This window comes from Vitis vinifera, chromosome 8, assembly GCF_030704535.1.
Source record: "Vitis vinifera cultivar Pinot Noir 40024 chromosome 8, ASM3070453v1".
Taxonomy (NCBI): domain Eukaryota; kingdom Viridiplantae; phylum Streptophyta; class Magnoliopsida; order Vitales; family Vitaceae; genus Vitis; species Vitis vinifera.
The window spans coordinates 23,093,952-23,121,181 of record NC_081812.1 but is presented as its reverse complement, the minus strand read 5'-3'; the positions used below and the strand labels follow the sequence as shown (position 1 = coordinate 23,121,181).

The following is a 27,230-nucleotide window of genomic DNA, read 5'->3' as shown; positions in this document are numbered from 1 at the left end:
TAGAAGCTAGAAGTAATTCATGTATATATGTATATAAATATCTTACTTTATACACCTAAAAATTACTTCCGAATTTTAAAAATCTAAGGTGGTGTTTGTTTTTTTGACTTTTTATTAAAAGTAATTTAGTTTTAGAATTTAGATTATTTGTTTTTTTGACTTTTTATTGAAAGTAATTTAGTTTTAGAATTTAGATTATTTGTTTTTTTACTTTTTCATAATTTATTATAAATTTTTTACTAAATAGAAAAAGCCAAAATATATAGATTTTTCTAAATAGAAAAAATAATATATTGATTTTTTTTACTTTTTAATACTTACTAGGAATAAAATACTACAAAAACAAGCAACCTAATATTTAACATTATTAAGTATTAAAGTTTTATTTAGAATTAAGTAAAAAAACAAATACCAGCTAAGATAGTAATTTTTTTAAAATAATTTTCAAAAGTTATTATAGAGGTAGACTTATATCTCTTATACAAGGATTACAATAGTTCTTCATTTTTTAAAAATAGAAAATAAAAAATATATTCAAATGACATTTTTTTTTTAATAATAATCATGATTAAAATATTTAAACTTTTATATAATAATGTTAAATATGTAAAGATATTTTTATATATTAAATATTTAGTAAATTATATGTTAATATTGTTTTAGGTTGTATTATATGCATGTATATATTTTTTAATTTCTTTCTTTTGTCAAATAAAATTGCATGATTTATTTGTAAATATAATAAAGCAAAGTATTAAAATTAAAACTATTGACAAGAGGTAATAATATATTTTAGTACAAAATGGATGTTTTTTTCCCAGCTTAAAGAAAATTAGAAAACCCTCATGCTGGTTTGGTTTCGGTGGGGTGGAGGCATGTCATCAGCAACGCTGCTGTGATTCTTGTGACCCCTTACGACGTCGTTTTAGCTTCGATAAACTCCAAGCACTCCGCTTTGCTCCCTCTCTCGCTTCCTTGCCAGTTGCCATCGCTCTCCTTCTTCGCCTCGTCCAGAACTGATTCATCGCAAACAGGCTCTTCCGGTTCACGCCTCGTTTTATCCGTCCTCCGATTATTCATATCCCCTTCGATTCGACTTTTCGCGTCGAAATTTTATCCGCCGGTTATGTCTTCCGGCGGCTGTTCCATCTGCACGCCGTCTCCTCTCTAAATCCTCTTACATTATCCCCGGGATCGACCTCGTCTCCTCCGCTTTCCTCTACTTGTGACTCAGCGACCATATCATAGCACTTAGCTGCTGCTAGCGTGAGCCGTTCTCCGGCAAGGACTCCAGTCTGCGACGCCGTGGCCATGAAATTGTAGAACCGGAGCTCCAGAAGCCTTTTCACTCCGCGGAGCTGTGTCGCTACTACGACGATTTCAAGCGACGGTTCAATGCATCGTCCGAGGCTATGGCGGAAGAGCTGACGATCCTACGTTCGCGTAAAATCTCTAAACAATTTGTGAATTGGATTTTTATTTTTTGCAGTTGAGATCTATGGTTATTTTCTACATGTGGAATTGAATCTGAAAAAAAAATGCAGGATCCGCATAAGAGCGGCATAAGAAAGGAGGATGCGAGGCCGATGCGAAGGAGGGCGTAGAATGAGAAAAGGAAGGAGACGACAGCTCCTCCACCATCGCCGCCGACGATGCGTTGAAACCGTCGCTTAAGATCGTCGTAGTGGCTGCGACAGCTCCGTGGAGTGAGGGGGCGTTGGAGCGTGGCCTCTACACTTCCATGGTGAAGATGTCCAACCGCTTGAGTCCGCGCTGGAGAATGGCGCACGATAGCTGCAGTTTCTTGTTCAGTCGACAAATCGCTGCCTGTGGAGACTGCAGGAGACGAGGCAGATCCGAGAAAGAATATAGAAGGAGAGGACGAGCAGATGAAATGGCCCCCGGATGACGTCGCCGGCAAGGATAATTCCGGAGGCTTCCCACCTTTCCTCTGGCAGTTCTCTACATAAATTTTCTTTATCAGAATTGCATCTGGAAGGACAAAATATCTGTATTTTTCGAGTTCCATGTCGTTACTATTAGCTGCATACAGATCATAACCAAGAGCATAGTCCCCGGGATTCAAATAATGGCCTAGATGTGTTGGTATGTTGAAAATTGTATCATTCTTCCCAAAATCTGATACACGAGCCACTTGGGCATCGGCTAATGCTTACTTTGAGCCCCCAGCATTCACTTCAGAGTAAACAGTCCCCACATCCAATACCATGTATTCCACAAGCTGCCTACTAGAAAGTAAAGCCCTAAAGGGTGCCCTCCAATACTGTTTGGCATCCAAGAAACAGCGCCTCAGAGTGCTTACGTGTGTGCAAATCACAAGAGGATGGAGACTTCCCAAACTAGTCGCAACTTCTCTAGGGAGAAATATCAGATCCTCAAGGCATATTGGGCAGATTTCAACTAAGAAAGTGTACTTATAATAGTAGTTGTTGCTCTTGGGATCATGGGAGACAAGCTGCTGGCTGGGGCCAAGACTCCTGCTTGGAACCATTTCCCATGACTCAAATCAACAAAGAAGAAATCAATACCATGATCCACTGTTTAATTTTAATGGCACGGCCTGCAGCATCATGCCTGAGGATGAGCTGCTCCAAATGAAACAAAGTCCGCCTAAGGGGAACGTGTTGCCGGACTTGCACAGAAGCCACCCACTGGTCAGGATTGCCCTGGGCTCTGCAACAAGACTCACACATGTGTTCTTTCTGAACGTATTCAACAATGTAAACCTGCTCAAGGATTGCTCCATTCAGGACTTCTTTCTGAACCCTCAGCTTGACCTTGATCCTCTTAGAGTGAGGTTCAGTCCAAACAAATTCAGCATGAATCAATCTTAATTCAAGTTCTTCAGCATCATCAAGCATAAGGTCAAGAGCTGTATCAACACCAATCGGGCTTGGATCCAAGCTTTGGGTGGCTGCAGGTACCGATCGCATTCAGGGCAGTGCAGGAGGGTGGCATGCCTATGCAAACCTTCTGTAATATCGACTTCTGAGCTCAAGCACTTGACGCACATACTGGCAGCATTAGGTACAATTGGAATACCGCATTTGCAACACAGAACTCTTCCAACGGTTGGATGTCCTCTAAACATGCTTGATTCTTGAGCCATTGCTGATCAGGGCAAAGCAAGAATAAGAGGAAGATACGATAATTTTAAGATCATATTTAGATGTCAGGGAAGGACACAAAAAATGGGAAGAACTGGAAAGTAGGAAAGAAAATCAAATCTAATTGCAAGAAAAAATAATAATGGAAATGGGTTTGAAAGAACATGTAAAAAATAATATATTACACCCTTTTGATTTCTACCCGGGAAAAAAAATTGTCCAAGGGATGATTTCAATTTACGAAGTGCTTCATATGTTGAAAAACCGAAAAGAATATTACAATGTTTCCTAAAATGCCCTCTTTAACAAATAAGAAAAATCCCGTGTTACCAAACATGTTTTTGGTCTAATTGATTGTATCCTTTTATGTCAGTTCTAATTCCATTATTTAATTAAATGGCGAATTCCAGCATTTTCTTTCGTACCTAGTTATTTTCTCGGGATCCAAACAGAACTATAGTAAAAACAGCAAATCGAAAATCAGACCTTTTTTCAGGAGGATTTTAATATTGAACTGCACTCAATTTTCGCAACTATCAAAATGAAAATTAAAATCCAACACATCCTAACCAAGAAAAGAAACAAATCAAACAAACAATGAAATAATCATCAGAGTATTGGAGATAAAAATAAAAAATAAAAAAGAATCAGATCAAATGGTTTGAAGTTTATTTCAGGAAATTCGTTTTGATTTTCTGCTGCATCCTTCGATGAAAAAGAATAAACGACGTGAGAGTTAAGGGTTTACCTGGCGGCTGTGCGGGGTTGTAGTGAGCTTCTTCTGTCTCTCTTTTTTCCTATGTATGAAACTCTTCTCTCTTCCTATGAACGTAACCTAAGAAATGAAAATAAATATATAGGAGAAAACTTATTTTTATTTTTTATTTATTAATAAATAAATATTACTTAATGGATAATGACTAAAATTATATTTCATACTTAATTCCTAATATGATTAAACATTATAACAAAAAAAATATAATTTTCATCACAAAGAAAATTCATCAATCTTTTTTTTTTTCTAAATTGTTACTTGCGCAACCTAATTTTAGTATATTAGAGTTTGTTTTAAATTAATATTCCTTTTTTAATTATTATTTATGGGTATATATAATATAACTATACACCCTATCAATCATTATCATCCACTTCTCTCAATTTATGTTATACTTTAGGGTAATAAAATAAAGAAATTTTGGTAAATTTTATTAGATTGAAATTTGTTTATTATTTGATTTTCCTTTTTACCCTTTTCCAATCATTTAGCCCTATAAAATAGTTCTAAAAAAAATGAGAATAGTTTTTAAAAATAATTTTTTAATATTTCATAAAATAAAAATCTATTCGAAAATTTAAAATATTTTAAATATGTTTGAAACATTTTTAAATATATTAAAAAATAATTTTCATATTAAATACTTTATTTTTAATCATTATTTATATTTTATAACCATTAAAAATAGCTTAAAAATATTCTTTCAAAAAACACTTTATTTTTTTTAAAAAAGAAAATAGAAAACATAAAACAATTTTCTAGTTATTAAATGTGTTATTTTGTTTTTTTTCCCTGAAAAATAAAAAAAGTTATTCTAAAAAATGGTTATTAAATAAAATCTTATTTTTCTTTAGCTTTTTGATATATGTATGTAGCTTTTCATCATTAAAAATAATTAAAATTGTTATTGAAAAAAGAAAAAAATTGAAACGACAAATTTTAAAATACATTACTTATGTATATATTATTAATATAATATTTAATATATGAAAATATTTGTATACATTTAACAACATAATATAACATTTTTCATTTATAAAATTTAAAACTTTAATCATGAATATTATTAACAAAAAAATTATAATAAATTGTAAAATAATTTGTAAATAAAACTAAATTTGAGAAAAATTCCATGTTTGTTTTAATAGAAAATATTAAGATACACAATATTTTTTGTTTTAAACAAATATTAAAAGAAACACTATATTTTTCATTCCATTTTTTATGCTTTATACAACCCAAACAAGAGCATCATATAATATTGAAAATAAAGTCCTAATACACACAAAATGATATCTAGGTATGATGTCCAATTTTGCCAACCAAATATACATACCTAATCGATGAAATGCTTTTGACATACAGTCCTTGAGATTTATTGGAATCTTTAGATAAATTTTATTAAAATACAAAAATGGTACATGTAAAAGTACACGTAAAAGGACACAATCTGTGAAACTAATTCCAAAGAGAAACCAGAAACGATGCCATGAGTTTGGTACCAAGCATCAAATATCATCTCCATCTTTGAAAAACAAATGGATGACATACCTGCTTCCTCAGATGAATTTTCTGGCCACTACATTCTATAACTCGGTTTGCAGTTCAATTTGAATATCTCTACAGCTTCACTTGTCCGAGGCCTCCTTTGAATGAACCATACAGGGGTTGTGATTTTCTGAACTTGAAAATATCATCTATCTTAACTTGCTTGGGTTGATTTGCTTCCTTTTTCTCGTCTGCATACTCTGAAGTATGTAGGCCCCCATAAACTCGTACACTTAATGTCTTCTTCTGAGGTGCACCAACTTTTATATGTTCGTTGAAGAAATCTATAAGTTCCTTTTGGGTTAGCTTCTTCAATGCTGCAACCTGTTCATCGCCATTTGGAAGTGTTAGGTAAAAGGGTCTGCTTTTAATGGTTCATGCCACCTTGAGAAATCATGGGATTCACTCCTAAAGGATGGGGAAAAAAATAATTATGCACGTACCTCGGCTTCTCTCCTATCAAACTTGAGGGTCCCATCATAGATTTCTCGCCAGTAAAATCCAGATTCTTCCCTTAAATTCTTGTGCTTCTCGAGCTTCATATCAATGAGTGCATTCACATTACTCTGTCAATGACCAACTCAGCTGTTATTTCACTGTTAAAAGGGCCGTGAGGCTCCCCAAAAGGGGACGGCTGTAATCATGGGGCCATTAAAAAGAACAAGATATGCATGAAATCCATAATCAGCAAGACGGAATATACATGCTTCAAATCAATCACTTCATCTACATTACCTTATAAATCATCACTCCAGTTGTTATTTCACGTTAAAGGGACAGACCTCTGAGTTTTTAAGGCAAATGTATGGTAAGAACTTTTGGTTCAGTTGGAACAACTCGCCATTAAAAAAAGACAAGAATAAAATCCACTGATACCCCATTCATGTTACTAAACACCTAGAATCTGTTCAATGTGCAGGATATTCTATGAGTCCAATTGCTTGAGTTCATGATCATGTGGGAGCAAAATCTGATAGGACTTGATAACTTCCTAGCCCTCACAATAGTTAAATATTGCAACATGATTGGATCCCTCCTAGAGCAGCAGAGTTAAGTTAGATGCCTTTGGCTTACAATCTTATGTAAGGGAAAACAGTCAGAAAATTTTCGTCTATGAAAAAAATCAGAGGTGAAGGTCACTAACTAAAAATAAAATAAAAATTGGCGCACATAATCCTGCCTCTTTGGCCAGGTAGTGCTGGAGGTCAGGTCCTCACAGATATCCCGCCCTTCCTTGCAAGTAGGTTGAAGGGGGTCAATTTTACAAACTATTTTAGTAGTTAGAAATATAGAAGGTTCAGATTTTCCTCCATAAACAGGAAAGTCTAGTGTCTGATTTTGATTTACAATTTTCTCCATCTTATTTCACATTCCCATTTTAAGGAGATTGAAATTGAATATTAATGTTCAGAGAAAACTTCTAAAACATCTTCGAAATCATTAGAGGGGGAAGAGGCATATCTACTTTCTTAATGGTTGGGAAGTGATAGAATAGATGAATTCTTTCAACAAATATGATAGAGGTCATTACAAAAAAAAGATCAGTACGGAAAGGAAAAATTACTGAAGACAAAATGGCATTATTTATCTCACCTTAAATTCATCTTCGGACATTGCATAAAGTTTACTCTCAAACATCTTTAGAAACTCCACGACTCTTGAATCAATATGTCCAGGACCCTGTCAAGATCCAGAGAGTGCTTTAGATGCACCAACAAAGGATATGCAAAGCAGAGAACTATTTTATGTACCTTTACTGTGGATTGAATGATAAACTGCACTCCACGAATACCAGAATCATTCCTACATTGAGAGAGATTTTAGTAAATTTAAATATAATAGAAGAAATTTTCAATGAAACAAGTTTAGGTACAATTTCTTTTTCTGATTTTTTTTTTTTTCTCTCTATACCTCTGCATGAGCACAGTGATGTACCCAAGTTGCTCAACTGATCGAAGTTGGTGAAAAGCTCGTTGCTTTGCAATGAGAGCAAAAAGCTGAAGTTTCACATTTGGCAAGAAATCATCCCTATGTACCTAGATACAAAGTACAATAATGGGATTGCATATCAGAACCTGAATTGGAGATAATACATATTGCTTGAAGGTCATGGGAAAATGAAGTTCCAGAACTCATAAATCAAACAGAAAAAAGCATCTTACATTCAAGTTTGAGTACTATCATATAATCATGTAAAAATTATAAATTTCAATGAGCTAAAGTCTATTGGTAAAACAGGAAGTATTTCCTTCACATTGAGAAGTAGAAATGGAAAATTTGTGAACTGGAGAGGAAGCCAAGACCATCTTATTTTATTTTGAAGCAGCATCCAGAATGAAGGTGAATTTGAATAAAAGAGGAGGTGCAAGTGGGGATATGTTGTGGGTTTGCAGGGCATGGTGGGGGATATTGGGTTTTCTTGTATACCTTGAGCTGCTTTTCTGGCGGCTCTTTTTATTTTAATTTAAGTCTTTATTTATCAAAAAATATTGGTTCTGGAACTAGGGGACTTCATCTTACTATGTGACAATTAAAAATTATTTCTTGAACCTTTTTTGGGATTAGGTTAAATTGTATATTGGGGACGGTTCTTTGTCGGTGTTGGAATTTGTGGATTGGTTAGGCTCTTTGTAGGGCGCATTTGCTGGTTTTTGTGTCTTCACTCTTCTTTTTTGGGGTCTTACCCACTTTTATCTATAATACATTTTCTTTATCTATCAAATAACTCTTCGGAAGTAATTTCTTACCCACAACAAGAATCTGTCAATTCAATGTCTCAAAACTCAAGCTTCGCAAGAGCAAGGACCAGATAAAGACAAACTTATCAAAAAAACAGGACCAGATAAAGACAAAGAAACACACAAACTTCTAGCTACTACTAATTTTCCCAGAAATAATTAGCAAGGATCTGAAATTTTATTAGCACAAAATGGCAGCATAAGACCTTTCACTTTCCTTTTCTTTTCTCTTTTATGAGATGCCTTTGGATTATATATATATTAGAATAGATCACAGGAGACTAAAGTTATAGTTCAGTTTACTAATGTGCGACAGTGTCATTATCCTCTTTTCTCGAGTTCCAAAATGTTAAATAGAGTCCAGCATAGATAACTAAGTTAATGAACCATTCCTCCTTTACTAATGCAATTACCTGGATATAGTGAACTAAGGCAGAATTCTCATCACTTGGATTTAAGCCTTCAGCAGGATAAAAGTAACTCATGCCCCTATCAAGCTTAATAACTCGATTTGTCAAATACTGAGATGGGAATAGAGGCTGGGATATAGGATGTGGACCACTGTAGAAAATATCTTCAATGTGATGGATCATTGACTCTGCTTCTTTTGGTTCAATGTTTCCTGAAAAATGAAATTGCTAGTTGATGATAAAATCAAGGTAAAATGTCAGACTTCTAAAAGCGATAATAAAATAAATCGTTGAAATATAAGAACCTGCTATGTAACAATCCAAGAAGGCCCTTGAGAGCAACATGGGAACAAATTTAGCAAGATCATCAGCTTCAAGATGAGGAATAACTTCAAGTCCATCCATCCAAGGCCATGTGTTATCTTGTAGAATTAGTGAGCAATAGTACATAGCTTGCTGATATGGCTGTTGAAACTTGAAGTTTTGATACTCCTTTGTTACCATTTCCTGATAAAAAATAAAAATAAATACATAGAACAATAATGACCATGTCTTCAAAAAGACAGTTCCTGAGATATTTTATGGAATTCCAAAATGTTATTTTTTCATGAAAAGAAAACCACAAGCATTAATAATCAAATCAAGTACAGTCCCCCAAAAGAGTACAAGCATATAAGAGTGCATAATTTAGACCTAGCCTTGGAAGCTAACCTTCATCATGAGATATGGATTTACAGGCAAAACTGTTCCTAGAATTCTGAACAGAAACATCATCCATAAGGGGACATGTCAATCTGTCACCTTTTTCTTTTTAGTAATAATAATTAATGGATGAATTTGTTGATAGAAGATGATAACCGGCTACCTCCGGCTCTTCAGGTATGCAACCATTCTAAGCCAGGATTTCTATGATGGTGGTTTGTACAAAACAGAAGAAAGAAAATCAGAAGAAAATAAAAATGGTGTCTCATTCATTCAGCATGTCATCTCCACATGCCTGTTGACTTTTCAAATGCCTAAGATAAGACAGAGGAAGAATTTACGCCAAATTTGCGGGGATGAGAGGAGAATCCCTGGATATCATTGTACTTCAATATAAAGCCAATGTCAGTCTCACTTGATATTCATGAGGCAATATCTAAGTACAGATAAGTTTCATTAAGCGTCAGTTCAATTAGTTTAAAGCTAGAATATTTTGTTGCCTCTCATTCTAAGATGGGAAGCCAAGAAGATAGATCTGTCTCACCGACCCAAATTTAGGGTCATCAATAAATTGAATTGCAAAATACACCTATCTGGAAGGTAATCCTTGAAGTTCATGGTTAGCAGATTACACCACTGGAAATTGTAATACATAATATTAGTGATCATTTTGTTTCTCTTGCACCTATGACTGATGAAAAAGAGATAAAAACTCAAAGAGCTATTTTAATGCAGTAAAAGTACAAAAAAATTTCAACTTCAAATTAAAAAAAAAATAATTAGTAAATTTATCAAGGCCCCGTTTCTATTGTGGCTGTTGAAAAGCCAAAAGTTTTTTCTTAAGCTCAATAAGAGTTTTTGGATGTGTTTGGGTATAAGGTACATTCATAAAACAAGCATCCATCTTGTCTATCAGGTAAAGGTGCCAATTATTCAGTCTGGGTTGTGTATCAACAAGACTATAATTATAAGAAAAAGGAAGAAAGGAGGAAAAACCATTGCCATCTAGATGGACAAAGAATTACACACAACTACTTTTGATAGGATTAATTATGATCATTTACTAAATAGGGAGGTCAATGCATTGGAGGTGCATATGTATGTGTGGGTTAGAAGGGATATACAGAGGAGAGTAGGAAATCACTGTAAAAATGTAACAAAGCCTCTGGAACAATAAAACACAGCAAATCACTGCAAAAATGTATAAATGATATATCAATTACAGTCCTAATGCTGTTGGTGTGATTCACTTGGGGAAAAAAAATGGTATCTGAGAAGGACCATCAGAAAAATGAAAATACATAAGTTGTGACCTTTCCAGTGGCATAAGAGGTGTTGGTCATTACCTTGATCACAAGAAACCTATCAGGCTTCACTTTAAAGTTTGCGATTTTTTCAACAACTGTTTCAAGTAAGATCCTCAATTTGTGATTATACCCAGTCACAGCCACCTAAAAAAGAAAAACAGTATTTAAAATATGAATGCATACAAGAATTGATGGATCTTAGCGTGTGTGTATAAGAGTGTTCGTGGATGAATGAGAAAAAGAGAGAAAGTAGCATATCTGATAATTGAATATAGAAAACAATTGAGTGACAATTCTTCCATATATCATTTCTTAAAGGCATTGCAAATTAGAAATATAGAAGGTCCTTTAGGATGATTCACAAGGCACTCAAGGGAAACAAAAAGACCTACCAAGATATAATTCTATATAAGGCAATATTTGAAGCAATACAAATATTTGACATTTGAAGAAGTTTCTTTGGTAATTTCTCAATTTTCATTTTAAAGTTCCCTGTTATGCTTCTTATTTTCCTAAAAGGAGGTATCTTCTCTTCGCTATGACCATCTTTGATAAATATGAATTTCATGAATAAACGCAATGAAACTTTAAGTAATTGAAATATTTAAACAATTAGCAAAATTTTGCAGTTACCCTAAACTATCATGGGGCTGCAGTGCACCATTTTATCCCACAAACCAGGATAGGACATTTTTAAAATCTTGTGAACTTTCATTTTGACAAGTAAGCAAGGATCAGTACACATGCAATCCAGTCTAAAATGACAGGATACGGCAAAATCACAATGATACCCTTTCCTAACAACAGCATCTGCATTTTTTGGCAATTGAGTTTAATAAAATTCAGAAAAGCCTTTTAGAATGTCTTCTAGGAAAGATACCAAGACTCTGGAAGTAAACTTTTAGTGAAGCTGTGCAAACAAAAAACTTATCCAAGTCAGAAATTGCTAAAGCCCTAAAAAGGAATGCCACTTCTAAGTAAACTTTTTTTTTGATAGGTACTTCTAAGTGAACTTTGAAGTGAGGTTTAATCTGAGATCGGACTTAAAATTTCAAAATTCTTGGTTTTATGGTTTCCAAACTTCCTTGAATTAAAAATTCCTCTAGAGACTAATTCCAGCAAGGTTAATTCAAGCAGAAAGATCAACAGGATGCAATATTTATCCACAAAGGTTGAAGGTTATTGCACACAAGGTTGGAATCGGGATGATTCACTGTGTAACCTGGCCCACCCCACCTTGACGGGGAGAATTTTGAGATTTGCCACAATCAGATTTGCAATGGGAGCCCCACAAAAAGTTCTGTAGAATTCAGAACTGGAAATCTTCCCTTGGTTTAAAGCTTTTCCTCTGTCAAGTTTTAAATCAAGAATTTACATGTGACCATAATGAATATCGCATACAATTTCAATTGGCAAACCCACTCTGAAGGATGCATAGAATTAGATTTGGAGTGTGGGACGGATGTCTAAGCCACTAATTGGATTTGGGTAGGAAATGGGTTGGAGTCATTCGGGATAGGTTTGGGCTTGTTTCACCATCCCAAACTCACCAATCACCATTACCAAAAACAAATCAGCTTGAACATTTGAATTGACTATTAATTTTGAAAGTCGGATGAATGTAAAATACAATAAAACATAATTTGTAAAAATTAAAATAGTAAAGAAGATAACTCACCTGAAAACCACTATCTGTGTGGTTTATGCCATAATAAAGACCGGCAACTTGAGCATAGTAAGCTGAAAGATAAATAAAAAATAAAAAACAATATAATAAGCTCTTTTTCAAGTAAATAACTGCACCAATCTGATGTAAATAAATTCAAGTAAAACCAGCAGGAATTATAGAGAGAAAAGATCACTATAAACATTAATAAACCATAAATTATATAACACAAAAACATTTCAATGTTGTACTGTCCCTCAGACAAATAAAAACTAATGTACAATTTTCATAAAAGAGGACAACTTTCCACTCATTCTGTACAGCCTACCATATTCATTCAGGTAATCCATTAACAACCGTGTAAAGATATCAGTTAGGACGTCTGCTTCAGGGGAGCTACTAGCAAAGGGGCAGTTGAAATCTATCTTCACATATGCCTTTGGAGTGGAGAACATTGTATCGGGCTTATACCATAAGGTTGAATATGATGACTTTCTTAAGAGAACTGGAAATTTAGCCTGTTCCAGAACAGCCACACCAAAGTGTAAACCTTTTGGAAAAAGATAATTACATTAGGTTAGCTTATCATATCTACCATACCTTCTCTTGCACATCCTTAAGTGACAAATCAGTAGGGATAAACACATTGGGGGATGGTAGATGCAGATGTTCATTAGGGGCTGCTAGCATCCATTGCTGCAAACAAATACAGAAATTTTAGCTTATCAACATTTTTTTCTAGTTGATTCTTTTAGCAGAAAGAGGAATACAGCAGGGAACCGAATGTCAAAGAACTGTATGACATCAGGTTCCAAGTTGTAAACCACTACATATTATGAAGTATATTACAAAGAACATAACAACAAACCTGAATCATGGAAGAAGTGATCTTCTCAATAGAATATGCAGTTCCATACCATGGCTCAACCATGTCAGTGTGGCCTTCAAAATTCTTTGACTCCCAAAAGATTCTGTTGACCAGAGGGTTTATCATGAAAACTACCATGACTCAAGCATGTCATTATCTCATTTGATAGATACAGTTGGCAGATGAATACGCATGAAGAAGACTACAGGGCAGTAACCAGAAACAACAACCAAATCAATAACCATAAATACTGGAATGAATCTTGAACACAACACTCAGCAAGTAATGGTTATTCTTACTGATCTGACCCCTTAGTTAAACAATTTTTGCTTTTAATTAATGATAGCTTGTAGGGAAGTGGCCAATCAGTTCTGGAACCTTAAAGTGCTAAAACAAACTGATAAAAATCTACATTGATGTAGTGACTATTTCTATAATTGGGACAAAGGATACAAGTCAATCAATGAGATAAAATACATGCCCAGTTCAAAGTAAAATATGAATTACATTGTGCAACCTTTTTATTGCAGTGAACAAGTTTCCATATTACATTAGCTATTCTTTTAGAGTGACTGCAATCGGATTTCTCTGCCAACCTTCACTGCTTGACACTGCTCTAAATAGTTATAGATGAATGGATTTTGTCTTTTCATTTACCATATGATAAAATGAGCTTATGTTAATGCAACCATAGAAAAGACAAAAAGAATGGACCATGAAAGCAGCAACCTGATTTTTTGAAGCCTTCAAACAGAATCCTCAGAGAAGCTTAAATCTTAATATATACTGTGGTAAAATGCTAAGATAGAACAGATACAGAAATAATTAACACCTCAGAGAAGCTTAGCAGTTAAAATGAAAGGTAAATCATCATATTCAGGGTATTCAATATTTTCAGTCAATGCTATAAAAGAATCCAAATTTTTAAAAAAATGTGTAAAAAAAATTTATAGTGGGAAAAAACTTAATGCATCATAGGAGAGTGAGTTTCTGACACATAATTAATATTTCAGTACATTTTCACTGCATTTTTTATAATCTCATACAATAAATCAGTGATTATATAATACAAATTTGAGACAAATGTTTCAGCACATTGTATTGATTTAAGAATGCATGTGGATGTGGATCCCTTTATGATTTAAGAATGCACGTGGATGTCCTTGTACGCACAAATTTGGTAAATTTTATCCTGCAAAAATTAGCAAAATATAATAGGAAAAATAACGCAAACAAATGATTTATTAAATTTAAGAATATCGCGGGTACAATCTCAAAAAAAAAAAAAAAATATTCTTTCCAAAAGAATATTTTCCCTCTGATTCTTTTGCCTTGATCACACTTTGGAAGACGACGATGACGTTTTCTTGATTTCAGAGATCAATCGAGGGCCACAAGTGGCTTATTCCCGAATGACCTTGTTGAATGGCGAAGAATGCGTGTAACAGTTCTTTTGCCGTTTATCGAACTTGCAAGGAGATTTGATGAAGCTCTCTCTTGTTGTGAAGCCCCTTCTCCTGTATGAAGTTACCTTTGGATTTTCTCCTCAGGATTTTCCTCTCTAGAATTTTCTGATTTCTCCCCCCTTCTCTTGATGGAAGACCTCTCTATTTATAGGTGAAGATGGGAATTTGAATTTCAAATTCCCCAATTTTAGTTGCCAAGGGATTTAGTTCCTTAATTTTAGCAAATTTGCTTTTCCGGGAGGTTTTACCAACAAGATAATAATAATAATAACAATTTTCTTATTATCATCATTTTTATAGTTGGAGATGAGAGAGACTTATCCATATCCATAAGATGAGGGGCTTATCCTTTTTTTTTTTAGAAGACCAAATTAATGGTAATTTAATCCACTAATTTTTTTATGTCTACAGTCTTTACATTCAAAATGGCTGCTTTGAGCACCATACAAAAATCCCTAATGCCACATGCAGATGTCTTTAATCTTCAGATGCAATAATTCATAGTTTCTCTTTTATATATACGCAAACTAGATATACATTAAAAAGATGCCAGTTAAAAGGGAGGATGCAACCTATGTACTGGGACAATAAAAGGCACAACAAAAGGAAAAGAGAGAAGAAAAAAAATAAAGGAAAAAAGAAAAGAAAAGAAAAACAATGGGCTCACTAAAAGATTTACCTGACGTTATTTGGAGCAAGCTCATCTAGTACCTTCTGAATAACATCTGGACTAAACTTAGAAGGCAATGATGACCCCACCAGCCAATCTTTTGGGGGATATAACTGAAAATATTTGAGTGGCAAACGATTATTAACATTTTATTCTCAACAAGTTCACAATATCAAAGAAGCAATGACAATTAGCTCCTATTTCCTCATTTACCAGCATAGAAATTCAGATATCATTAAAAAGGAAAACTAGGTTAAAAATTTTGAGAAATCTAAAAAAAGAAAACAGTTTCAGAAAGATCATACAGAGAATGTCTCTGAGAAATTTAAAACAATTCCAAATTTGTCATTCCTGGTTAATTGGCCAAATAAACATAAAGACCACTGAAAGTGGTATCAGACAAAAATCCAAAATACTTAAGGGGCAAACTCCTCAAACCACTAAAACCCCCACAAGGAAAGCCTGTGAAACTAATTCCCCAAATCCTAATCTTTAACTTTGGAGGCCATATTAGAGCATTCCATAATTATTATGAAATCTGCTCGTCCTTCAAAATAACTTTCAAGAGAGATGACCACTTAAATTAAAAATTTCAAACTGCATAACTCCAATCCATGACAATAAAAGGAAACTTATTATCGTATTAAAGATTCTCCGTTTCTTAGCATGCAAGACTGTTAATAGGTGACGATCTCTATTTAAGCTAGAATTCCACTTTTCCCAGGACTTGCTGAACAGAATTGGAGACATGTCGAATAGAATAGGCACTGTTTAGGATTGGTTAAACACAATTGAGAGGCAGGTTGATGAATATAGATCCACCATTAAAGCATCCCCTTCTCTATGCTTAATACAAGCATGATGCTATAATGGATAGAAGGTAGGAAGTTTTTGTAGTGAGAAACAAAAAATATGTTGCATCATCAATCAAAAAGTACAACAAGGAAGAGACGTCCTTATAAACATAAGAACAGAAAGACATGAAAGGATTCCACCCTTTTTCAATCTTAGAATCTAAGAGCACCGTTCTCCAAGAAGGGAATCTTGATCATGCCTTCATTCAAATAGATTCTTTAGTATAGGGCTTAGAGAGTGTTTAATAAATCAACTTATTGTGGCCTATCAAAATAAATAAATAAATAAACTTATTGACTTAATATGACTTAAGCACTTAATTTAAGTGGTTAAATACGTTTGATAAAGTAACTTAATATTACAACTTAAAATTAAAATAACTTAATAACTTAAACATAATTTAACTAAGTCATTTTAAGTCAGAAGTATTTAAGTTTTACCAAAAGCCTTCTTAGCATGGTATTTCTTTTACCAGATAGACCAATGAGTGGTATTTTGCATTATTTACACAAAAAGGGACATGGGGAAAGACTAGGATAGCATCAATTGGAAGTTTTCAACTCACGAGGTGCATTTTGCAGTTTGATAACATTAAAATAGATGGTGTATATGCTCTGTTGCTTTTCCATTCAAGGAATGGCAAAAGGATTTTCCTCCAGATCCAGAGGAATTGGGCAAAGTTGATCTTTTGTCTCCATAATTTGAACTATATTTTGGGAAAAGCATTAAGTTGACTTATGATGGGAGTGAGATGAAGATTTGGTAGATGAGCTCCTTATAAATCAGACCAAGAGTGCCACCAATCGTCACTTCCAATTTACCAATGACACTCTATGAGAATTTGATGAAGTGGGGCTGTTTAGTGGCACTTTGGGCTTTCTTACCTATTTACCAAGTTGACATATTTTGAGATGTTTACCGATGAGTGGCTTATGAATAAAATTATTTGCTGACCTCATTGGTGCTAGATAGCCAATGACACTCCTTATTTAAAATAATTTGGATGGTCATCTTAGCTCCAGTATTAATAGAGAGAATCACCAGAAGTTGAAGTTAATCAGTGTTGATAACATACCTACTATAAAATATTCAAGCTGATAAATTGGAATGCCACAGAGGGAGGCTCTCCAATCTATTTAACAAGGGCTCCAACTGGGTGTTCATTTCAAAACAAATAGTTTGTGACAGCTCAGTGAAACAAGATGCAAAAAGGCAATTATTTGAATTACCTCCATATTCGATGAAACATTAACCACATAATCAATAGGTGGGATTTTGTCCTGATAATGGAACACTGTCTCGCAAATGGCTGAAAGCTTCACCAACAAATCGAAATGCCTTAGTTACTCTGAAGAATGATCAGAAAGACAACCTTTTGATACCAAATATGACACTAAAAAGCAATACAAGTTAAAGCATTGACAATAAATAATTTTATATATACTCTTATCAAATACTTTTCTTATCAAACCATTGCAGGAAAAAAGTGCTAAAGAAAGATGTTAACAATTCAGGATTTGTGGTGCAAAAGGTAAATAAGGCATACTTGTAATAGTTTTGATAAGATTGCCAGCCACTAAAGTCGAGAAATGGTAATGGTCAATCTGTTTATACCTTCTTTTTTTCTTTTTTAACCAAAATTGATAGATTCAAATGATATGATGCAATAAAAAGAATTAACAAATGAATCAAAAAGATCAAAACCCTACATTTTGGATTATTCAACAAATTTCAGGATATCAGCTGAAGTGTGAATTCAGTAAAGGTCGCTCTCGGGATTCATTTTCTCTTCTACTCATGAAACTAAGCTCATTATCCTTTCAAGTTATTGCCATTTTCCACAAAAAATGGCAAGCATTAACAAACAATTTAATAACAAGTAGCTAGAATGTCAAGCGTTCATTCTTTGCAATCCAACAAATCTATCTATTTCACTCAAATGTGTTTTTCTGATCAACCATGTAGCTGTGACAAACCAAGTAAAATCATCAGTACTGACAGAGAAACCAACCTTTTGGCATTGCAGAAAATTCTGTTCCAAGAGTATTTGTTTACACAACACAAAATAGTGTATGTTTAATATGCCTTTTTTTTTATCAGAAACAAACATATGCATTAATTGAGAAATAAGGAATTTAATATGCCATTCTAGGCATTAAAATTTAATCAGACCATTAAAACTAAGCAAGTTGTATTTAGGTCTCTAAGTTGTTCCTCATATTTTGACAAATAAGGAATTAAGCAAGCTTTATAGGTGAAGCACTTGACTGACCATCTACCTATAAGATACAAAGTCTATGAAGATGTCAATTATATCACATGCCTTATTCAAAGAATGTCCTACACATGAAACTTCCTTTGTTATTATTCATAGTTGTTGGATAACCAATTTTTCTAAAAGCTTAAGCTTGTAGGATTTGGGTCCACAATGTATATTGTACTTTTTAACACCCTCCCTCACATGCAGCCTGCAAGCAGAAAGACGCACAGGTTCATAGGCAAACAAACACAATCAGCCCTTTTTGGGCTTACATGTGGGCTCAATAAATATGGGAAATAAACATGGGGTGAGGCTTGAACACATGACCTCCTGAAACAAGGCTCCAATATTATATCCCTCATGTGCGGCCTCATACCCGCACAAAATGAGGCTCTGATACCATGTCCCTCACCTCACATGTAGCCCCATATTTGCACATGGAGAGACACACAAGGCCTTAGGGAAACAATCAAAATCAGCTGCTTTTGGGCTTACTTGTAGGTGCAATAAATTAGAGAAATAATCATGAAGTAAAGCTTGAACATATAACCTCTCACCTAATGAGGCTCTGACACTATGTTAAACTACCAATTTTCCTAAAAGCTTAAGTTTATACCATTCGGGTCCACAACATATATCATACTCTTTAACAATCGTAAATGTTTAATATGTCATCTTAAGCAATGAAATGATCTTTCCCATAAAAGTTTATTATTTGAAGCCTCACACATGGAGGCACCAACAACATATACCTCATCAAATATCCATTTGCAAACACCAGTCTGCTGTAGGAGGCTAATATATTTGAAGAGCAATCCAACAATATCTTGCATGTGTTCTGTAATATAGATAAGGGCACCAACATCAGTCCAGCAAATCAATCAGCACAAGTAAAAAAGGCACTGTAAATTTCTCCCAAAGGAAAAACATATAAACAAAGCTCCCTCTCTAGGAAAAGAAGATGAATGAAATCTCCACAAAAAAAATAAAGTAGAAAAAAAATATATATATATATATATATATATTTCATGAATCAAAAGATGGAAAAAACAGATATTAAGAAAAAAAATTACTAACCATGACCAGCTTCAGTAAGATCAATCACCACTTTAAAGAAAGAAAATTCACAAGTCCAATCCCCTTCACCTGCTGATAAACTAGTAGCCCATCCTGCAAGTTATTTTTTTTTTTTTCAAAAGTAACTAAATCAGGAAACCATAAAGACAATATATTCGATGAACTGTACCTTCAGAAAAGTAGAAATAAAAAAAGCATACATATGTTATAACCAGTAAATAATCATGCAAAAATTCCTATAAAAACGAAGTTTTTTTTAAAAAAAAAAAAATCATGCAAAAGTAAATATAGAAACCATAAGAAGTTCAATATTTGTATTCAACCAGTATGACCATGCATATACAACCTTTGTCAGTGTCTATGTGTAAGAGATTATAAGGTGTGGTTGTGCCTTATCACACCTATTATAAGGTGTTGGTGGTGGATTCTTTGATGGAACAGATCATTCCTGTGGGCTGCTGAGGTGTTTGAGTTTGAGGGAAATGCTGAAGGGAAATGCCTAGAAGAGAGGAGTGGTGCCCTGAAGGAAGTTTGTTAATATAAAATTATATATATTTGCAGAAGATTTCAATAATCTTTAGGAAAGTAGGGAGTTGACCTAGAGTGACCACTCTTATTGTGCAGTGATAAAGTGAACCAAGATTCTTGACTTTTAGAAAGAAAAAATCACATGATACAGCTACCATTACAATGTGAGGTCTGATGGTGTCAATGCATATCTCAAGGAAATCAGTGTCCCCCTCCTATCTTAATCCAGCAGAAATTAGCTTCACATTGTCACCATGCCTCAGTGAACCACCAAAAAAATTGATTACTAGTTTGAACAAATTATTTTGATTTCTCATAGTTAGTGAACCATATGCACAAATCTCATTTAATATTATTTTTTCCAGATACTATGTGCAAATTATTATATGACTAGAAGTTATGTAAAAATCATTCTTATAGCTAGAAGTTATTTAGAAATAATTTTATATTTCATTATAGCCAAGAGCTATACTAATGTTATTAATTTAAAACTTATATAAAATTTATTTTATTTTGAAGAAGGTATTAGTATTATTTATTAATTTTTGTTCGTTATATGAAATTTTCAAATATATATGTATATATAAATCATTCTTATAGTCAAAAACTATACTAATGTTATTAATCTAAAAGGAAGTTCAAAGTATCATAGTGAAAATTACAACCGTATCGATGCCTACAAAAATTCCAAGCAAGATTTCAACTTCCAAGCATGAATGAACAACAACAATCCAAAGTGTCAAAATATGAAGCATGTCAAGGATGTCTAGAACCTACCCAATGTCTTCAAGATGTAAAATAATGATCCTTCTCCTTCATGGCCAATAAGGTGACCAAGATATCTGCATGGCCCTTCCTTGTAATTGTGAATGCTTGGAGTTATTGGCCATATAACTCTCAACTTGTGACCTTGTTTTATTGGTACAGTCTTGACAAGAATCTGGAATATATGGACATAAAGAAGGAAACAAGGGAATATCTATTTAGAAGTTTAAAACATTACACCACTAATATTTCTTTGCATTAAAATAAGTTATGGAAGTGTGACAACTAGTGCTATTTTTGTGGGAAATATGTCAGTAGCGACAGCTATGGCCATTTTACTGGGCAACTAGTGCCATGAATACCTGTAAATGTTCAGATGTGCAAGGCTGACCAGGAATCTGGAAATTGCTACGATCTTTATTTTGGATTTCCTGGAATTTGTGCTCCACCAGGCTCTGAATTTTATCAAGACTCTCTGCAATATCAACAAGTCATAATTGTAGATATCTCACACAATTCCAAATGTACTCATGTCCTAACAATTGCAGGGAAAACTACTTACCTTTTGTATATACAACCAAATGCATGAGGTTGGCTGAATAATGCTCTTCATAGAATTTAATAAGCTCATGCCTTGTATCCAGACCCTTCTCTTTTGGCTTTACCTCCAGAGTATCCCAGTTTCCTATGCATAACAAATTTTTGCCTCATTTAGTTGTAAGAAATGATAGCTTCCTCTCTCTCTCTCTCCCCCAATTTAAGTGCACGAGACAAAACAAAAAAATTGGAAGCCTTTTTCTGTTGTCAGAACCCTTATCTTCATTAATACTAATAAGAACAATAACTTAGAAGGCTACACCTGACACTAGTACAGGAAAATAAGTAATTGTTTGCTTAACTGATTATAATTAAAAAAATATGAAGTCACTAACCTGTACTGAATTTATGATATGGATGACCTTCTGCACTAATATGTTTTTGAAGCTGTAGAGAAGGCAATTTCATGCAGAAAAAAGAAAAAGCAATTAGAAGTATATTTCTCATTGTTTCTCTTTCTCATAGAAACAATACTACTATATGACATGGACCTAGGTGGAATGATGAATTTCTAGAGAAGTTTTGAGAAAATGGTTCCACAAACTCCTGTTGCTTGCTACAATTAAAAATATACTAAGATGAGAAGCAAGGAGGCATGTGGCCACCAATTCTTCCAGAAAGAGGGAAAAGAAGGAAACTGAACTGCGGAATAGGCAATTATGGTAACAGCAACACAAACATGAGAGTTGCAATATGATTTTTGAACTATTTCCAGGGTTTGCTAATGAAAACAAATTTGAAATAGGGCCCACAAAGTTTAAATTTCCAGAATACTGCACTTACTAAATGACCTAAGAAAAGTTAGCACAGATATTACATTACATGCTAAAATAAAGGATACCTGGCACATTCTCCAAGCATCAGACAGCAAGTTTTTTTGATTCTCTGCATAAGGAAAAAGAGATGATGATCAACAATAAGTCATTAAATACAGAAGCTTGGGTTTAAATCACCAAGGAAAATCTAACCAGAATCAACAGCTTTTATTTCTCTGGTGGTAGCATCAGCTGACATCAATGGTTTGACAAAGAACTGTGCAAATCTGATTGGTAAACCACATGAAAACATCACAGATTGCTAGCTATAAAACAAGATATACAAAAATTACAGCCAAAAGAAGAGAGAAAGAGAACGCATCTACCTATCCAAAGCCTCTTCAAAACAATCAGAGTTCACATCAAAGTAATAGTTGGTGTGCTCAGAAGATGTAAAAGCATTTGTACTACCACCATGCTATGCATGAAAAAAAAAAAAAGAGGAAAACATAGGTCAATAACACAAGGCAGCAGTCATGCAAGAAATATTTTATACAAAAATAAATATGGAACAAATAATAGAATATCTCTTCATTTCATAAAAACACCATTACCCAGTGCAAGTCCTATATTTTAGCTTCTCCAAGAAATAGGAAAGGGTGGACCAATAAAGGGCCTAACCTTCAGCAATTTACAGGAAGTGGCTGCACAGACTCAAAATCGCACCAAGCAATGGCTCCTAAAAGATATATAATGGCATTGAGGAAAGGAAAACAGAATTGCACGCCCAAGTTGAGCAGGAGAAACCTAACTAATGGATAAAGGGCATATGGAAACACAATAAATCCTCCATATAACTGGAAAAGGAAGAAAAAGAAAATTATCTTGAGAAATGAGAACAAGCATAATGCTTTCCCACCATAACTTAATACTTGCAAAAGATAATCATAGAAATAGCTCTTCCACTTACAAATGACCCCAAAAAAGATCCTAGAAGACAAATTCTCCACACACACACAAGAAAAAAGGTCTCTCTCAAAGATGCATGAAAAGAAGTACAGCTAGACCACATTACTACTAAAGGCTTCTGGTCCTTTGTCCCATGTACCAGATGAAAAGAAAAACTTTCAAATAATGTTATTTGTACTCAGAAACACTAAGTTGCCTATCTTGGTAATTGGACCACAGAAAATCACATCATAAAGGGGAATATCTGATCAAGTTTCCCTGAAACTCCTTAAAATAGTTCCATTGTATTTAAACCTGACATAAGATTCTTTTAACCCAATTGAAAGGCATAAAATAGTGCTTGAGGTTAGGGCTTTTATCAACAGAAAAAAAAAAAAAAAAAAGGTTCATTGAAAGTAAGAATTTGGGTTCAAGGAGGAAAACTTTTACTCTCTTACATCCCAATGCGTTATAATTAGACAGACCACCTCACTAGAAGAGGCATCCTTTGGGTGAATCCAAATGCAAGAAAAGATGTTTTCATCCTCCAATTCCTTTTCTTGCAGTAAAGTTCTACCATTACAAATAACAAAATGGATAATTAGAAAGAAAAACAGAATTAAAAAAGAGTGAAATTTCCAGAATAAGCGACCCATCATTAATAATATAATCAAGAATAACCAGGCATCTCCACTAAAGTTATGAATTGTTTTTGATAGATTTACACTAAAATTATGATAGTACCTCTATAATATACTTTGAGTAACTGTCTTCCAATGGATATTTTTCACTGGCATAAAACAGCATATGCTCTGCAAAACAGAAGAATCAGAAGGCAAATCACACAAAGAAAATTTCAAACAAGAGTACTCCACAGAGTCAAAGCCACACAAGTTCCTCAACCAAAGAAAGATGCCTAAAGTATTCTAGACTTAACAGAATGCTAATAAGTGTTCAATGTATTAAAATTTGGAATTAAACAAGTATATGTATAAAATGCTAGACAAAATTGATAACTTGGCATGACAAAAATTCCGGAAAAATGTTCCTATTAAATCCATATAGGATTTTTCTTTAATTCATCTAGAGAAGCAAGGAGAAGTTGTTGCAATTTAATTTCATTTCCTCATAGGGCAACTTCACAAGCATGTTACACGGTGTTCATGTACCCAAATTATCAAAATACTAAGCTGCCAGCAGCATTCACTGCCAATAAATATGAACAATTCCACCCATCAAGTCAAGAGATTGATTTTAAAATTTAAGCAAAAGCCAAATATAGTCCGAATTACAAACTTGCTGATTAAAAAGGAAATGACCATAAAAATGCAAATTTCAGGCTATCTTCATTCCAAACAACTGAACATCAAAGACTTGACAAATTAACATCCAATCACAAGCATAAGATCCCACCACTATACCTGCTTGGAACTGCACAAGTGTAAGATCTGATCACTGTACCAGGTCTGAATTTCAGAAGGTTTCAACTTGTCATTAAGATTTCATAAAGACATTTATAAGTGTGAAGTAACATGTTCTAAAATTTGTTACAATGCATTTGGTAAAAGTAGCTTCCTGATTTAAGTAACCCATTTTCCCATGTAGGAACCCTGCCTTTGACCATTGCTCATGCTCTCCTTATGAAAACCTAAATGTGTTCCTTCTCCCCTACATTTAGGTGGACAGCCTATAGAGAATGCTTTAAATGATCGTGATTTTTCACCCCAATCTGCACCATAACTAAAGCTAATTTCATTTAGTATCTTTCAATTTTTGTACTTCTAAATCCGCCTGAAGCCTCCACAACCAATTTTCAATTCACAATTAATCATAAACCATACCACTCTTCTTTTATTTTTTATTTTTTGTTTTTTGGGGTATATTAAATTCACAACCCTTGATATATAAATCTTCTAAGTCATGCAAAGAAAATTAATTTATTTTCCAGTATAATCCAACAGGCATTGAACATTAAATCACCACTCTACTCAAGTCATCAATAAAACAATGAAAAAGATTTTATTTTTTTATTATTATTTTACAATTCTAGGCACGCCTCTGCTTCACTGATTCCATCTCTAAATTCTTACAAATACAATCATTTCTTAATCTATATCTTCTCATATTAGCACTCATCCATCTTAACACCCTTATTTTGGGTTTTTTCATTTGTTAGCATGGTTTTTAACTGTTCATCATCGTGTACTATAACACAACAAGCCTTATAGTTGTCTTGTAGAATATGAAAGCAATTAAATAATTTGCTCGTGTCACCCCCCCAGTCAAGGTATGGCTACATACTTATGATCATGTGAATACAAAGTATCTCTTGGCTGTAATGTCAGCACTGAATGAACTACGTTTGCTTTTTTTAGTATTCTGTGTGCACATCAATATACAAGAGATTCCTTCACAAAACCAGATTTCAAATTCCTAGTGAGGCATCCCCATGCAACAATTAGCATATCTATTACTAAAACTAAAAAGAAACTCATGATTTCAGTTATACAAACCAAAAATTACAAGAAGTTTCCATTATCCAAGAAGAATCCAAACTCAATTGAAGCATAGAATGCTCCAGTTAGCATATATTAATCACTAAAACCACAAAGAAAATATATGATTAAATGAAGAATTTAAATTCATGGGACAACAATCAGCACATGTCCTTACCAAAACTGCAAAGAAACCTATACTTTTGTGCACATGGACCAAAAAATTGACAAAATTGAAAAAAAAAACATTATTGAGCAAAGAAATCGAATTCATTCCCAGACATCGCAATTATCACTGGAACTAAAAATAAACTTATAATTTCATTTCTAAGAAATCAAAAAATTTTAAAATACAAAGATATAATTCTATTTTAACTAAGACTTCGAAAGAAAAGGGAAAGAAATCAGATATCGAACTGAAAATTCAAATTCACTCAATCGCATAGCAAGTCAAGGCAATCCAACAATCCGGCTGTTTCTATCAGTAAAATCCTAGAATACTAAGAAACTTATAATTTTATTTATAAGAAACTAAAAATGTCAAAATTTTCCATTATTTAACGAAAACTTTTCAAAAAACTTCCATTCTTGAACGAACAATTCAAAATTCCACTCTCGGACATGGTATCGATCAGTACAACTACAAAACACTTGTAAATTTCATTGACAAGAAACCAAAAATTACCTAGGAAATGAGCAAGGCCTGGGAAGCCCTCGGGATCGCAGAAGGAACCGACACTCACACTCATGGAAGCCGCCGCCTGAGACCAAGAAAGAAAAAGAAGAAGGAAAAAAAAATATCAACAGAGCCGATTATAGATGACCATCGCGACCAAGAAAAACAAGAAAAACCATCAAGAATTGAAAGAGTGACCTTATCGGTATCAGGATCGCTGATGAGGAGGACTTCGAGAGAGTTCCGGAGAACGATTCTTCTGTACTCTCGTGTGTCCGTACGAGGCTTCACTATCTCCGCCGCCGCTTCTCCCATTCTTGGAAAGAATCTGAAAGATTATTATCTTCTCCTCTCTATCTGTATGCAATTTTTCTCAAGAGAGGAGAGGGTTAGGTCTCTGTACCCAGTAGACTTCTTGGAGAAAGAAGCCGTGTCTGTGGGGAGAATTATATAGATTTAACGAATCAAAGGGAGATTGCCGTTCCCCGACCTCTTAATCATCACCGCTGACGCTATTTACTAATAATTTATGTCTAATATAAGGATTATTTGATTGAAAGCATCAAATAATCTCAAATATGTAAAATACCCCCGAAAAATACCCCTTTTTAATATAAATACTTTTTAACATTTGAATTATTTATATTATTTTTATATAAGTTTTAAAAGATAATATTGTTTTACCAAAAATATGAAAGGCATTTTTATAAAAAAAATAAAAAATAAAAAATTAGTCATTTTTTAGACTACCATATGTGAATAACTGTATTGATAAATTTGAAATTATTTTATTTCTTTTGATCAAATAAATGAAAATTTCATTTGAAAATCATTAGACGAACTTTCTTCAATATAAAAAATATAAGTGGATATTCCAAAAACCAACTTAATAACTTAATCTAAGTTATTATGTAAATTAAATATATTTGGTAAAATGATTTAATGACATGAGTTAAAAATAAAAACAATTTTAAGTAATAAATAAAAATAATTAAT

The 27,230-nt window shown here is 33.6% G+C and overlaps 1 protein-coding gene and 1 pseudogene across 1 annotated transcript; both read right to left on the bottom strand.

The window, feature by feature from the left end:
• Positions 1-725: 725 nt before the first annotated feature.
• LOC100265868 (uncharacterized) lies at positions 726-3,984 on the bottom strand (annotated as a pseudogene).
• Positions 3,985-5,277: 1,293 nt separating this feature from the next.
• Positions 5,278-26,784, bottom strand: LOC100241851 (insulin-degrading enzyme-like 1, peroxisomal). The gene is made up of 26 exons (XM_002283957.5): positions 26,433-26,784; positions 26,244-26,319; positions 23,808-23,875; positions 22,502-22,593; positions 22,329-22,402; positions 22,202-22,245; positions 21,696-21,747; positions 21,326-21,448; positions 21,126-21,238; positions 20,776-20,938; positions 19,471-19,563; positions 19,146-19,231; positions 17,363-17,449; positions 15,288-15,391; positions 13,143-13,245; positions 12,875-12,970; positions 12,603-12,792; positions 12,287-12,348; positions 10,648-10,752; positions 8,905-9,106; positions 8,603-8,811; positions 7,363-7,487; positions 7,203-7,254; positions 7,045-7,131; positions 5,895-6,017; positions 5,278-5,775 (listed from the first exon to the last, which is right to left on the bottom strand). The coding sequence occupies exons 1-26, from the start codon at positions 26,547-26,549 to the stop codon at positions 5,524-5,526; spliced, it is 2,898 nt and encodes a 965-aa protein (XP_002283993.1). The 5' UTR covers positions 26,550-26,784; the 3' UTR covers positions 5,278-5,523.
• Between the last annotated feature and the right edge of the window lie 446 nt (positions 26,785-27,230).